Source organism: Mandrillus leucophaeus, unplaced genomic scaffold (genome assembly GCF_000951045.1).
Source record: "Mandrillus leucophaeus isolate KB7577 unplaced genomic scaffold, Mleu.le_1.0 Scaffold118, whole genome shotgun sequence".
Lineage (NCBI taxonomy): Eukaryota > Metazoa > Chordata > Mammalia > Primates > Cercopithecidae > Mandrillus > Mandrillus leucophaeus.
The window spans coordinates 3,416,181-3,431,704 of NW_012100098.1; the positions used below are offsets into that span (position 1 = coordinate 3,416,181).

The window sequence follows — 15,524 nt, forward strand, 5'->3', positions numbered from 1 at the left end:
TCTTCTCTTCTCTTCTCTTCTCTTTTCTTTTCTTTCCTTTTCTTTTCATTTCTTTTTTTTTCTTTTCTTTTTTTTTTTTTGATAGGGTCTGGCTCTATAGTCCAGGTTGAGTACAGTGGTGTGGTCACGGCTCACTGCAACCTTAATCTCCAGGGCTCAAGTGATCCTCCCACCTCAGCCTCCTGAGTAGCTGGGACTACAGACACACCACCATGGCCAGATAGTTTGCTGTATTTTTTTTGTAGAGACAGAGTTTCACCATGTTGCTCAGGCTGATCTCAAACTCCTGAGCTCACGTGATCTGCCTACCTCGGCCTCCCAAAGTGCTGGGATTACAGGCATGAGCCACCACACCTGGCCCATTTTTTCTTCATAAGTGAGTCTGTAATTTTTACTTTGTCCTAATTTTCTGAGGCTATGTTCAGGAAGCCATACTTCTTGAATAAGTAACCATCTCAAGAGATAAAAAAGAGAGGAGGCCACTGAGATCAGATATATAAGAACAGGATTTTATTAGTGGCTTGGGGAGGGCTGGTTGCAGGGCCAGCTCATTTATTTTTTGGTTTGGTTTGGTGTTATTTTTTTGTTTTTTTGTTTTTTTGTTTTTTGTTTTGGTTTTGAGACAGAGTCTTGTGCTGTTGCCCAAGCTGGAGTGCAGTGACACAATCTTGGCTCACTGCAACCTCTGCCTCCGGGGTTCAAGAAATTCTTCTGCCTCACCCTCCTGAGTAGCTGGAATTACAGGCACGCACCACCACGCCTGGCTAATTTTTGTATTTTTGGTAGAGACGGGATTTTACCATGTTGGCCAGGCTGGCCTCGAACTCCTGAACTTAAGTGATCCACCGACCTAAGCCTCCCGAAGTGCTGGGATTACAGGCGTGAGCTACCGCACCCGGCTGTTTTTGTCCAAGCCTGGTTTCTGAGAGAGAGTTCCCTTGGTCAGGAGAGTCTGTAAATGAATTTATTAGAATAGGTTTCCTGGAGCAGTTACTGGCCTCACCCTAAGCAATAGCTTGAGGGAGCAGATACCTGGGCAGATTTCCCAGTGAGTCACTCTTCAACTTTTCAAGGACCTTTGTTCGAGAGATCTTTATCTCCAAGCCACAGCTCACCCTAGGACAGTTTAGTGGCCCATCTTAAGCTACCTGGTTTGATAAAAGAACATTGATCCTGGGAGTTAGAATTCTAGCTCTAATACTAACCAGCTGGTGACTTTGGGAAAATGATTGAACGTTTATGTGTCTTGGTTTCCTCGCTGTAAAAAAGGGGATTTGGTTACTTGATTTCTGAGCTACTTTGTTGATGAAAAAAATCTACCATTTGTATCTGAAACTGAAGGCATCTTCCTTCTCAGCAAACAGTTCCCCTTTCTGTGTATACCATTTATTTGTCATGCGACGATCCTTATAGTCTCTGAAACTAAAAATCTGTGTTTATTTTTGTTATATGTTTCCTTTAACTCTTGCAACCAACTGTCTTCCAATCCAGCAGTTCTTCCTTCACAGTTCATGTGGTAGTAGAATGCATGTGACTGAAGAGAATGTGTTTTGGAGTCTGAAAGTCTGAAAATGGAACTCATCTGAGAGAGACTGGGTGGGTGGGGAGAGATAATATACCTTTCTTTTTTTTTTTTTTTTTTGAGACGGAGTCTCGCTCTGTAGCCTACGCTGGAGTGCAATGGCACAATCTTGACTCACTGCAACCTCTGCTTCCTGGGTTTAAGCAATTGTCCTGCCTCATCCTCCCAAGTAGCTGGGATTACAGTTGCCTGCCACCATGCCTGGCTACTTTTTTGTATGTTTGGTAAAGACAGGATTTCACTACCTTGGCCAGACTGGGTCCCGAACTCCTGACCTCAGGTGATCCTCCTGTCTCAGCCTCCCAAAGTGCTGGGATTACAGGCATGAGCCACCGCGCCCGGCCCCAATACCACACCTTTAATGCAGGCCTATGAAGGCCAGATACTTACCTACAATGGAGGGTATTCCAAGTGGGCCCAGGGTAACTTTTAAGTTTCCCTGAAAGCAGGAATGATTATCTCTGATATTCACCACTCTGGGAAGATACCACTATTCTCTTACTGAAACATAATTTGTATGGGTTTTCAGATAGGTGGTTCAGGGATTTTTCTACCTGGTTTTCTACATTAGCTAAAAGTGGTGGTTTTAATCATTCTTCATTAATTGTAGTTGAAAGAAAATGGACTTTGGAATCGAACAGAATATACATTTGAATCCCAGCTCTGCTACTTTATAGCGAAGTGATCTTTGTAAAGTTAATATGTCTGATCTCAATTTCATCATCATAAATATAAGACAATAAAACCAATCCTGTAGAATGATTATGAGGATTGAGATATATGCTTCGCATAAAGTAAGTGTCTTAAAATCTTCCAAGAGTTGGATTTCTAACTTTAGGTTTGAATTTGTAGTTTCCTGTTGTATATCACTTGGATTTCTCTTGCTGACATGTATATCTCAACATGTGTAAATCAACACTCATCATTTTCCCTCTTCTTTCTATATTTACTGTCTCTGTTAATGGAATCAATAGCCTTCCAGTCATTCAGGTTTGATGATGCCAGCTTTGATTCTCTTTTACCCTAACTAAGTTCATTTTATTCTAAGAACTGTCAATTTCTCTCTTCCTACTTTTCCATTTCCACCTACCCTAATTTAATTCACAAATTTAAACCTTGATTACCTCTCACTTAGTTTTAGGATCTTCTTGACTAGTAATTTAGACTCCAGTCTTTTTTCCTCTTAGCAAGTTGCACACCACTGCTGAATAATATTTTAAAATATGATGTTAGTCATGTTACATGCTTTTTCAGAAACTTTGTATGTTCCACCAGAGAGACTGTGGTTAATCCACTACAGAGATCTTATCTTACAGGCGTGGATATTGAGGCTCAGAAATTTTTTTTTATTATAAAAGCCGTGCATGTGCTAAGTAAATAGCATATTAAGATTAGACCCCATCTCCGATCACTCACGAGTGAATTCTTCCCACTACTGGAATATGACCCAAACTCCTTAGCATGTTTTTCTTCCCAGTCAGGCCCCATTGTGTCTTTTTTTTGAGACAGAGTCTTGCTCTTGTCTCCCAGGCTGGAGTGCAGTGGCGCAGTCTCGGCTCACTGCAACCTCCGCCTCCCGGGTTCAAACGAGTCTCTTGCCTCAGCCTTCCAAATAGCTGGAATTATAGGCACGTGCCACCACACCCAGCTAATTTTTTGTATTTTTAGTAGAGACGGGGTTTCGCCATCTTGGGCAGGCTGGTCTCGAACTCCTGACCTCAGGTGATCCACCTGCCTCAGCCTCCCAAAGTGCTGGGATTACAGGCGTGAGCCACCGCGCCCGGTCAAGTCTTGTCTATCTTCAACTTCTCTTGCACCTGGAGTTTAACTGACTGCCCAAAGGTGCTAATGCTATTCTCCTCCTTCCTCCTCCTTTCCTCCTCCTGCCTTCACTTTGATGAAATTCTGCCCATTCTGTAAGTCCCAAGTCATCTGATGTCTTTTCCTTTCCCTCTCACAAAGCCAGAAAATCAGGTCTTGTATTCTTAGACCATGAGTAGCCTCTAACCACATTCTGTCTTGTACTATAAATATTTGTGTATATGTCAGCAAGCACAGTAGATTATGCACACTATTCAGGCAGGGACCTCTCCCTACATCTCATAGGAAGTAGTTATTCAATAACCTGGTACCAGAGTCTATCAAAAATCATGTATTGATTCTCACCTTTATCTGTTTCATAGGTACTAATCACATTGCTGAGAAATAACATTATGCTTCTGTGAAGACAAGTATGGTCAGGGTGAGAGTCATCTCATTCCCTGAGTGTAAGGTGTGCCTCTCCTAGCTGTATACCAAAATGGATGTTCTGACTTTCCTTAACTTTCTGGCTGGAAGTAATCAGAACCACAGACTTAGACTTGGGAGTTAACCTTTTTATTTTCTTTATCACGCTCGGTCTCTCAAATAATAAATCCTTTTCCTTTTTTACAAACATACCTTTTTTTTTCTTTTTTTTTTTTTGAGATGGAGTCTCACTCACTCTGTCACCCAGGCTGGAGGGCAGTGGCACGATCTCAGCTCACTGCATCCTCTGCCTCCAGGGTTCAAGTGATTCTCCTGCCTCAGCCTCCCAAGTAGTTGGGATTACAGGGGTGTACCACCACACCTGGCTAACTTTTGTGTTTTTAGTAGAGTCGGGGTTTCACCATGTTGGTCAGGCTGGTCTCCGACCCCTGACCTCAAGTGATCTGCCTGCCTCGGCCTCCCAAAGTGCTGGGATCACAGGTGTGAGCCACTGTGCCTGGCCTGCAAACGTATCTTGTATTTTTTTTTGTTTGTTTGTTTGATCCAGAGTTGATCTTTATGGAAGAACTGACAGTATTTATACCCACACCTATATTGGTAGTATATTTCTACCACATAGTATCTTAAAGCATTCATCAGCATTTCCTTAACTTGCCTTACCGAGTTCAAAAAAAACTATGATAGTTTTATATAGTTAAGTTTAACTGAAATATGTGTTGCTCCTGTGTCTTTTTCATCTTAGAGAAGGGGCTGGCATTGTTTGGTGAGTCTGCCAGTTAAATACCAGATAGACAAATAGGTGTCAGGTATTATTTGGTACTTTCCAGTTTATTGCAAAGTACATGTGTAGACTTAACGATTATTTTGTCCAGGAAGAAAACATTTAAAATACTAAACAGTAACGTTTATTGCTTACTTATTCTGTATCAGGGTCTTTTCTTCTTTATCTTATTTATTTTTCGTAAGAATACTGTGAAGTAAGTGCTATTATTATGGATGAGAAATCCAAGTTTTAGGGAAACTTTTTATTAAGTGATGAGACCAACGTTCCCACTTAGACTTATCTGTCTCTAACCCAGAGCTCCTTACCATTAAAAGGCATACTATGCCTTCCAACATGAGGATTAAAACATATTAACAAAACTAGTATTACTTTCAGACAAGGATTTCATTGGAAGAACAAATATTACATGTGGAACAGTAGTATTCTGCATCACAAGATTCTTTTTTTTTTTTTTCTTTGGTGGGGGAGAACTTCTTGGTCTGTCACCCAGGCTGGAGTCCAGTGGCGCAATTCATAGCTCATTGTAGCCTCCAACTCCTGGGCCTAGTAGCTAGGACTACAGGTGTGTGCCACTACGCCCAGCTAATTTTTAATTTTTTGTAGAGAAAAGGGGGTCTTGCTATATTACCCAGGCTGGTCTCAAGCTCCTGGCCTCAAGCTGTCCTCCCAAAGTGCTGGGATTACAGGTGAACCAACATGCCTGACCCAGGACCTTTTTTTTTTTTTTTGAAATGGAGTTTCGCCCTTGTTGCCTGGGCTGGAGTGCAATGGTGTGATCTTGGCTCACTGCAACCTCCGCCTCAAGCAATTTTCCTGCCTCAGCCTCCCAAGTTGCTGGGATTACAGGCATGTGCCACCACTCCCGGCTAATTTTGTGTTTTCAGTGGAGACAGGGTTTCACCATGTTGGTCAGGCTGGTCCTAAACTCCTGACCTCAACTGATCCAGCCACCTCGGCCTCCCAAAGTGTTGGGATTACAGGTGTGAGCCACCACGCCCAGCCTGACCCAGGACTTTTAATGTGAAGTGGCAGCTTGAGTTGCTGGATTTAAATACCCTCTGTGTTCTACGGTTGTCAAGGTTATTGAAAGCAGTACCTGATGAACCATACATTCTACCAGATCAGTTACGCTCTTTGGTTGTCAAGAGCTATAAGTAGTACTTTATTTTTCTTTTACTTCTGGTAAGCTGTGAATTAGCAGTACTTTATTATTATTATTTTTTAGTTTTCAAGACTCCTGGATCAGAAACAAAGTGGTACTTTAATCTATATTTTTCACTCTTCAAATAAGGAAACTGTTGACTCATTTCTAATCTCACCTCTTCTGGACAAAGGTTGAAACTCCTTTCCTTTGGTAATTAGTGGGGCAAAATAACCAAACGATCCAGATTAATGGGTAGGGACTAGCTGATATCAAGGATATGACTTTATGTATTCTTTGGCTGAAAGGGATGTTAGAAAAGAGGGTTTGTCTCCTGAACTTAAAGTACATTATACTTCCCCTTGATAAAGACTTTAAAATGAGAATTATAACAAGAGTCAATGATAATTATATTTAAAATGCTCTTAATACTACTGTAACATATCTAGTATTTTAAATATATTATCTCCTTACATCTATATCAAAACCTCCTAAAGATAGATATTATCCTTATTTTTTAGCTGAAGAAAGTGAAATGGAAAATATTACATAACATGTTCAAGGTAACAAAGTTAGGATTTCCCCAAAGTCTGTCTCACCTTAAAGCCCTGCTCTTCCTGTTATACCACTCTGCGCCCCCAGCTCTCTCCCTGGCACTGAGTGGCCAGTGCTGCAGAGCTTGGGGAAAAAGGGCAGCCAAAAGAAATTTGGATGTAGGTAGAAACTAATTTGGACCTGGCTCTACTGAAATGCTGATTGTACCTCCCCTGGGATGTAATTCAGAAGAGGGGAACATTTCACTCCAAATATGACTTTGGAACAGACTTCAGTTCAGAGAAAGGCCAACTGATGTTTGCACAGTGGGGTCAGTCATAAAATGAAACTGGAAGGGACCTTAAAGGTCATCTGGTGTGGCCTCCTTTTATAAGAAACCACAACCCAAAGATATTGGATCATTTGACCAAGGTTACACAGTTTGGGGGAGAACAGTGGAGGAGTGTGGTCTGCAAGTTTAGGACTCTACCACACCACTGCCAATCCTTGGATGCTGGAGAATCCTCTTCTGTGTCTAATATTCTGACTTTCTTTATTGCATAGGTATTTCAGTGTCTGTAGATAAGATGGAATCAACTCCATTTAATAGACGGCAATGGACCTCACTGTCATTGAGGGTAACGGCCAAAGAACTTTCTCTTGTCAACAAGAACAAGTCATCGGCTATTGTGGAAATATTCTCCAAGTAAGTGCTGATCCTGGTCCAAAAGGACCATATGTCTGGGGCACACATTGCCACCTGTCAGGGAAATTGGTGAAGGAAATACATTATGTAAAATAGTTTTATTGGGCGCCTCCTGGATTTTAAACACTATATGAGGCACTGTGCAGAAGGAGGAGGAGGGTAATAATCAGAAGATACATTCTATGTCTTTGAATTTTTGTTTAGTTTGTGGAAGAAGCAGTTATAGACACAAAAAAATATTTTTAAAAAGATAATTATGAAATAATTATAAAGCAAAATATCAGCAGGTCTAAAATGAACAGGAGTGAGGATTAGGTACAGAATAAGAGACAGAGAGAGCATCATGGACAGGAGCTCATCAGGAAGGCTTTCTGGTTGAGATGAGTTTTGAGGCAAGTTTTGATTTGGTTGAAGGGTGTGTTAAGCACTCTCTATACCTGCACTTTCCAATGTGGTAGCCACTATATAGGTGGCTATTTCAGTTTAAGTTAATTACAATTAAATAACATTGAAAATTTAGTTTTAAATGTTTACCAGCTGCATTTATCACTTTTCAAATGCTCAGTAACTACTTGTTGCTGGTGACTGTCATATTGAACATCACAGAAACATTTCATCATTGCACACAGTTCTGCTGAAAAGTGCAACCTACACAGGCATACTATAGCCCACTGACTGCTGATTAGTAAATAAAACTTTGTTAGAACACATCCGGCCAGGCGTGGTGGCTCACACCTGTAATCCCAGCACTTTGGGAGGCCGAGGCAGGTGAATCACTTGAGGTCAGGATTTCAAGATCAGCCTGGCCAACATGGTGAAACCCTGTCTCTACTAAAAATACAAAAATTAATCAGGTGTGGTGGCACATGCCTGTACTGTAGTCCCAGCTACTCAGGAGGCTGAGGCAGGAGAATCGCTTGAACCCAGGAGGCGGCGGTTGCAGTAAACTGAAATCGTGCCACTGCACTACAGCCTGGGCGACAGAGCAAGACTCTGTCTTAAAAAATAATAATAATAATAATAATTACAGAATTTATTTTGCTCTTGAATCTCCAGTTTGGGCAGGATCTCTGCTCTACTCAGCATCAGCCAGGGTGACCCAAAGGCTGGGAGCCATAATCATCAAAAGGCTGGCTCACTCACAAGTCAGGCGGTTGATGCTGTCATGTGGGATCTCAGCGGGGGCCATGGTAGGAATACCTACACATGGCCATTCCATGTGGCTGTTTGGCTTGCTGGCTCAGTTCCCAGGGCAAGCATCCAGTGACAGAGGGAAGGAGGGAACAAAAGAGGGAGTTCAAAGTTGTGTTGCCTTTTATGACCTAGCCTCGGAGGTCATACAGTATCACTTTTACCACATTCACTTCATTAGAAGTGAGTCACTAAAGCTGACTCATTTTGGAGGAGGGCAATTTGACTCCACCTTCTCGGATAGGAGGAATGTCAGAATTTTGGACATTTTAACTTTTTTTAATTAAAAAAAAAATGTTGAGATGGGGTTTCACTCTGTCGCCCAGGCTGGAGTGCAGTGGTGTGGCCACGGCTCACTGCACCCTTAAACTCCTGGGCTCAAGCGATCCTCCTGCCTCTGCCTTCTGAGTAGCTGGGACTATAGACACACACCACTGTGCCCAGCCTGGACATGTTTTAAAATCATCCTATGTTCTGATTCGGTATGTGTGGATAGAGTCCAGGAAATTATGTTTTTAACAAGTATCCTAGGTAATTTTTACCTTCAGGGAAGTTTAAGAAGCCCTGGTAGTGGAAGAGATGGACTTGTGGAGTCAAAGCAGTGAACTTGAACATGAAGCGGAATGAGTCAAGTCTAAGGAGATTGAAGCAAAGGATTATGGAAGCTGAACATGATAAAGGGAATAGGAAAGCAAGCAGTCTGGCATGGAGAAATACAAAAGGGAGAAGGAACTGGTGTAATTCATTTAGGGCCAGATGGAAGACCTCGGATGCTCTGCTAAGGTTAGGATTTAGTAAGAAAACCAGTGAACACAATTGGTTTTCATGTGGGGAGAGTGACACGATCAGACTGGTTTTTAGAAGGAGGCTTCTGGCAAGAGTGTAAAGCTATGTTAGAAAGATGAGAGATTGGTAACATGGAGACAATTTATGAGGTTCTCTTGGGAACTCAAGTGAAAGCTGTTGGGGGTCAAGGGGGGAACAGGGATAGAGGGAAAGAGAAGGATATCAGACAGTGTTGAGATGTGATTAATGGGACTTGGAAACTCCCTGTTCTGCAGAGAAACTTCTCCACATTCTTACCCTTTTCACCCTCTTTAGCCCCACCTGTCTTTAACTAAACTTGGCTTTCCCTTGACATGCATGACATGCATTCTGTGTTTGAGCAGTGGCTGCCTGCTCTTTCTTTTTTTTCTTTCTTTTTTTTTTTTTTTTTGAGATGGAGTCTCGCTCTGTCACCCAGACTGGAGTGCAGTCATGCGATCTCAGCTCACTGCAACCTCTGCCTCCTGGGTTCAAGCGATTCTCCTGCCTCAGCCTCCCGAGTAGCTGGGATTACAGGCGCACGTCACCACGCCCGACTAATTTTTGTACTTTTAGTAGAGATGGGATTTCATCATATTGGTCAGGCTGGTCTTGAACTCCTGACATCATGATCCGCCTACCTCGACCTCCCAAAGTGCTGGGGATTACGGGCATGAGCCACTGCACCCGGCCTGGCTGCCTGCCCTTTCTGCACATGCTTCCCTGAAATATTTTGGGGGCCAGGGTTGCTACTCTCCTATATCTCCAATACTGTTTCCCATTCATTGTCTCTCGTGCCTGCTTCCGAAGTTCAAGACATGTGCTTTCAGGCTCACATCTAACTATACTGCACTCTTATCCTCCCCTTCGTTGCAGTGGCATGCTAGCCTCCAGGGGACACTAACTTCTAGCATCTTTTTTTTTTTTCAGTGTTTCTCATTGAGGGTGCTATAGCATTTGGGGCGAAGCAGATCTTCCCCATGCAGGATATTCATCATGATGCCCTCCTCTAAATGAACCCATGACATTGTGACAACCAAAAAAGAAAAAAACAAAAGTGATAGGGGAGAACCCAACAAGATTCTAACACATGTCTAAATGTCCCCCAGGGCCATTGGTGCCAATGGTGTCCTCATTGAAGAATCATTGGGTCCATATCAGTGACCTGTCTGATACTTTGGACTCATAATTTTTTTTCTTTCTTCTTTCTCTCTTTTTTTTTTTTTCGTGACTGGGTCTTAGTCTGTCACCCAGGCTAGAGTGTAGTGGCACAATTATGGTTCACTGCAGATTCGACCTCCCAGGCTCAAGCAGTCCTCCTGCCTCAGCCTCCCAAGTAGCTAGGACCATAGGCATGCACCACCATGCCCATCTAATTTTTTATTTTTTATAAAGACAGTGTCTCACTATGTTGTCCAGGCTGGTCTCGAACTCCTGGATTCAAGCAATCCTCCTGCCTCAGCCTCCCAAAGTGCTGGGATTACAGGTGTGAACCACTGCACCCGACCTGGACTCATAATTTCTTGATCTTCCCCGTTTCTGCAACCTGCATATTGTCTCCCATGCCTCTGCCTCCAGTCTCAACCTATCATCACTCAGAATCCTTCTCTGAAATGGTGCATTTGGAGAACCTACTGTTTGATTGGAGCCTCCTGTTTTTCCACTTGTTTAACTCTTATTCCCAGTGACCCTGTGTTTTGACTTCACCAGGACACCCAGCCCTGGATGTCAGTCCCCTTCCTGGCCTCACTTTCTTTCTTGCCCAACTCAGTCACTTCAGTGAGGCTCTCACCTCTTCCCCAGTGCCTTTCTCACCACCCTATTCTGTCATTGTCCAGCCCAGCCAGTTTTCATTAGGATTTGGGTCTTATGGTAGCACGAAGGAGAGTTAAGAAGTTGGAAAAGGCTTCCAACTTTTAGGGCCTTCTTAATCTTGCAGAAAGAAAGTGCAGAGGGATCTCACAGTTCCTTCTCATGGTATACTGGGTTCACTGTCTTTTCTCCATGAAGGCTGAAAGGATTGCAAAACTGTCAATCCTGAACCCGTTAATTAGAATCAGTGTGCCAGGCACCATGCTAGACTCTTGACAGAAACACATACTATTTTGGCCAGGTGCACTGGCTCATGCCTGTAATCCCAGCACTTTGGGAGGCCATGGCAGGTGGATCATTTAAGGTCAGGAGTTCAAGACAAGCCTGGCCAACATGATGAAACCCCATCTCTACTAAAAATACAAAAAAAACGGCTGGGCGTGATGGCTTACGCCTGTAATCCCAGCACTTTGGGAGGCTGAGGCGGACAGATCACGAGGTCAGGAGTTCAAGACCAGCCTGGCCAACATGGTGAAACCCTGTCTCTACTAAAAAATACAAAAATTAGCTGGGCATGGTGGCCCGTGCCTGTAATCCCAGCTACTTGGGAGGCTGAGGCAGGAGAATTGCTTAACCGGGACCTGGGAGGCGGAAGTAGCAGTGAGCCGAGATCACACCACTGTACTCCAGGCTGGGCTACAGAGCGAGACTCTGTCTCAAAATATAAAAATACAAAAAAATACAAAAATTTAGCTGGGCGGTGGTGGTGTGCACCTGTAATCCCAGCTACTCGGGAGGCTGAAGTGGAAGAATCACTGGAGCCTGGGAGGCAGAGGTTGTGGTGAGCCAAGATCATGCCACTGCACTCCAGCCTGGGCAACCGAGTGAGACTCCGTGTCAGGAAAAAAAAAAAAAGAAATATATAAAATATATACTATTTCAAATCCTAACAAAAACTATATGAGGAAGGGGCTTTACCCCTCTTTTATAGTTGAGAAAACTGAGGCAAAGGAAGTAACCTATTCAAGTTAATATTTGAGTTTGTTCCTGTTACATATTTTTCTTCTGATGTGCTTAACATATGGAACTGGTTTGGAAAGATGAATAGAGTCATTTGGTAGGCTTGGAGAATGCTGGAGACATTCCAGAGGAAGGGGAGCAACAGGAGGTAAAGACATAGAAGTAGGACAGGTGGTGGTTTATACTGATGGGAGTGAAAACCAGGGAATCAGCCTGGATTTCTGTTCTAGGTTTTATACTCAGTGGAAACATGTTGCTAATATTACTTAAGGTTTTTAAGGTTCACTCACTGTAGCTTCCCAAAGAAGACTGCAGGACTATTTTCCAAGATCAGTTGAGATCAGGCGCGTTCAGGGTGGTATGGCTGTAGACTACAGGACTGTTTTCCACAAAGCATATACTAATGTCTGTTTCCAACACCTAGTGGCTTTATATTACGGGGTTTGCAAATAGTAAGTCCTATACAAGCCTAGCTAAAAACAGTAGGAAAACTTAGGAGGTCTCTGATCAGAGATTAATATGAAAGTGATGTTTGGAGGAAGCTTAATCTGGCTGATGTTTGTAGATAAGTCAGCTTTACTTTCTAATTGCTAACAGTGCTGTTTATGTTTATATTATAGAAGAGTACTTTTTCTAGCATCAGAGCTTGTGTCCCATGGTCCTTTATAGCTGTAGACTTATTTCTCTGACTAAGCCTCTATAACAGTCATTACATTTGAGGTAAGAAGTTCCTATTGATACGTCCATTTGAATAGCTAGCTTTGGTTTCACTCACCACTGACTTCAGCATAATATAATCCTTCATTTGATAACAGTTGACTCTTTGGGTGGAATTTGTTTGACTCATACATTTTTGGAATTAAAGAGAATCTAGCCTGGTAGTTTTTAAACTATCTTAATTGCGGTCTTCAGAGGAATCTCAGGGCCAGTTCTCCAACAACTGGAACACCCTAAGGGCTAAGCCCAGGCCCAGATCCCAGGCCCAGCCCTTTAGATTTTCCTTCCCAGCAATCCTGCTTTGATCCCTTGTAAAGGTTAGGTTCTACATAAGACAGCATTTGAAGAGAGGGTTCTGCAGCTAGCAGAGCTTGAAACCACTGATCTGGCTAGCATTTGCCCCACTCTGACAGATTAGGAGCTTGAGGATTAGCAATTGTGACTGAAGGTCACACACCAAGATGGTAGAACTGATGAACACAGCACGAAGACCCCTAAGCTCACCCCCTGCCAGCATGCCTCTACCTTATCACAGCTGCTCCTGTTTTTGTTATAACTTCACCCATTCCTAATTCCATGAAAGAGGAGGAGGCCGGGTTGAGAGGATCACTTGAGTCCAGAAGCTCAAGGCCACAGTGAACTGTGATTGCACCACTGCCCTCCAGCCTGGGTGACGGAGTGAGAACCTATCTTGAAAAAAAAGAGCATTCATATTTAGTTTTTTGTGACTATTCTTCCTTCAATAAGAAAAAAATTGACCTTCAAGTTGGCCTGGTTAACTTCCTCTTCTTTCGCTTCTCTGTAACATTTTAGTGGTGAAATTTTTCCAGAAGAAAATACATTGCCTAAACCTTGGGAGTTTCCGTTTTCCCTCTTTGGCTCAGCATTCCCTTTGCTCTATTTGAGGGCATACAAGCAAGAGTCATGGCTCAGGAACTCTGTTTTCTGGCCTCAGAAAAATTTGAGACACTGTTATTACTCCCCAGATAATTTTAGCATCTTCCATCAGCTGCCTGCCCCACAGCTGAGCATTAGTGAGCAGTTGCAAGATCAAATTCCTTATGTGGGCCGGATGGGGTGGCTCACGCCTGTAATCCCCAGCACTTTGGGAGGCCAAGGCAGGCGGATCACGAGGTCAGGAGATCAAGACCATCCTGGCTAACATGGTGAAACTCCGTCTCTACTAAAAAATAGAGAAAATTAGCCGGGCGTGGTGGCGGGTGCCTATAGTCCCAGCTACTGAGGAAGGAAAATGGCGTGAACCTGGGAGGCAGAGTTTGCAGTGAGCCAAGATCGTGCCACTGCACTCCAGCCTGGGCGACAGAGCAAGACTCCGTCTCAAAAAAAAAATTGCACTAAAAAATGGGCAACAGGAGCGAAACTCCATCAAAAAAAAAAAAAAAAAAAAAAAATCTGGGAAGGAAAGAGGAACAAGATTTTAATTACAGAAATTTTATTGCAAATGTTTTATTTTCTCAAATTTGAATCTTCAAAATGGTGCCACCATTTTGTGTCCTTCACATTTTGTGTCAGAAGAATGCTAGTTGCTGTAAGGGCCTCTGAGAAAAGTCTGAGGCCTGAACACTGAATTCAGAAGTATTGAGCCTCAGTCCTGTGGCAATCTAAGAGTACAAAATATAAAAGTACCAAGGATTGAACTTGGAAGAAAGCGGTGGTGTAGAGCCTTTCTCCCTGTTACCTACTATTTAGCAGGAACTTCATTACAAATAAAAGGTGGGGATATTTGAGTAGGGGTTTGAGAACAGGATTGAAGACAGCCTTTGGTGTATACACCTGGTCTTACAGATGCCTCCCTGCTAAAAGGACAGGGCCAAAGATGAGAAGTATTTTGATTTTTTTTTTTAATCTATGTTTCTGTTAGACACTAAAGGGAAGGGAACCTCTGAGCTTATTTACTCAACTAACCACAATGTAAATACCTTGCCTTGGAGAACAGTTGGCTAAATATAAACCTGTCTGCCAATTGGTTCTAGTTTTCATGTATTGTATTATTGCTGTAATATACTGTAGATGATTATCCAAGGGGTGTGGAAACACAAGTTCAAGGCCAGTTCTAAGTTCCTTTTTATAATAGCTACAATCCACTGTATCCCTGAATTCTCACTTTTAAGGAATCTCTTAGATATATAAGTACAAGTGGGAAAAATATACATACAAGGACATTCACCAAAGCATTATTTGCAATGGTGAAAAACTGGAAACAATCCAAATGCCCATTAAAGGAATATGGGTGAATTAATTATAATGAAAAAGGATTGCCATGATTACCAAACACTTCTGTGTTGCTAAATCAAAGGGATGTTTCTTGGTCTTTATCTTACATGAACTCTCACCACTTTTTCCCTCCCACATTTTTGCTTCTCTTGGCTTCTCTGGAAGTCTCATCATTTTCCTCCTCCCTCTCTGTCTCTTCCTTGTCAGTCTCTCTTATCATCTGTTCCGACTGCTGAAATGTTAGAGTCTCCAGGACTGAGTTCCAGGCATCTTCTCACACTACACACTCTTTGCAGATGTCATCTACTCCTGTGGCTTTAATACAATCCGTGGGCACATAAGTCCTAAATGAGTACAACTAGCTCAGAGCTTTCTTCTGAGCTCTGGACACATGCCTCTCATCACTGCTCCCACCAAATGGATGTTTTCGTTAACATGGCTAACATTGAACTCTTGATCTTCCCCGTTTCCAAATTTGCTCTTCCTTCACAATTCCACGTCCCAGGGAGCATTACTTCCATTGACTCAGCTGCCAGAAACCTAGGAATCATTCTCTCTTCCCCGTCTCGTTACCACCCTACTGATTCTTCTTCGAAATGTATCTCAAATCTATTCACTTGTCTTTATCTCTAGCGCCATTATCTCTGCAGCCCAGCCAGCATTATCTCTCATTAATGCCACCTCCATTCTCAGCCCCTTCCAGTCCATTCTCCACACTCCAGAGCACTCTTTTTTTTTTTTTTTTTTTTTT

The 15,524-nt window shown here is 42.7% G+C and overlaps 1 protein-coding gene across 2 annotated transcripts in view; it reads left to right on the forward strand.

Moving 5' to 3' along the window:
• The window catches only part of LIMA1 (LIM domain and actin binding 1), a 114,303-nt gene that overhangs the window by 25,852 nt on the left and 72,927 nt on the right, over positions 1-15,524 (forward strand). For both annotated transcript variants that reach the window (XM_011964481.1, XM_011964488.1), the window contains exon 2: positions 6,853-6,994. In XM_011964481.1, coding sequence (XP_011819871.1) covers positions 6,876-6,994 — 119 coding nt within the window. In that variant the 5' untranslated portion in view covers positions 6,853-6,875. The remainder of the gene's footprint in view (positions 1-6,852; positions 6,995-15,524) is intronic.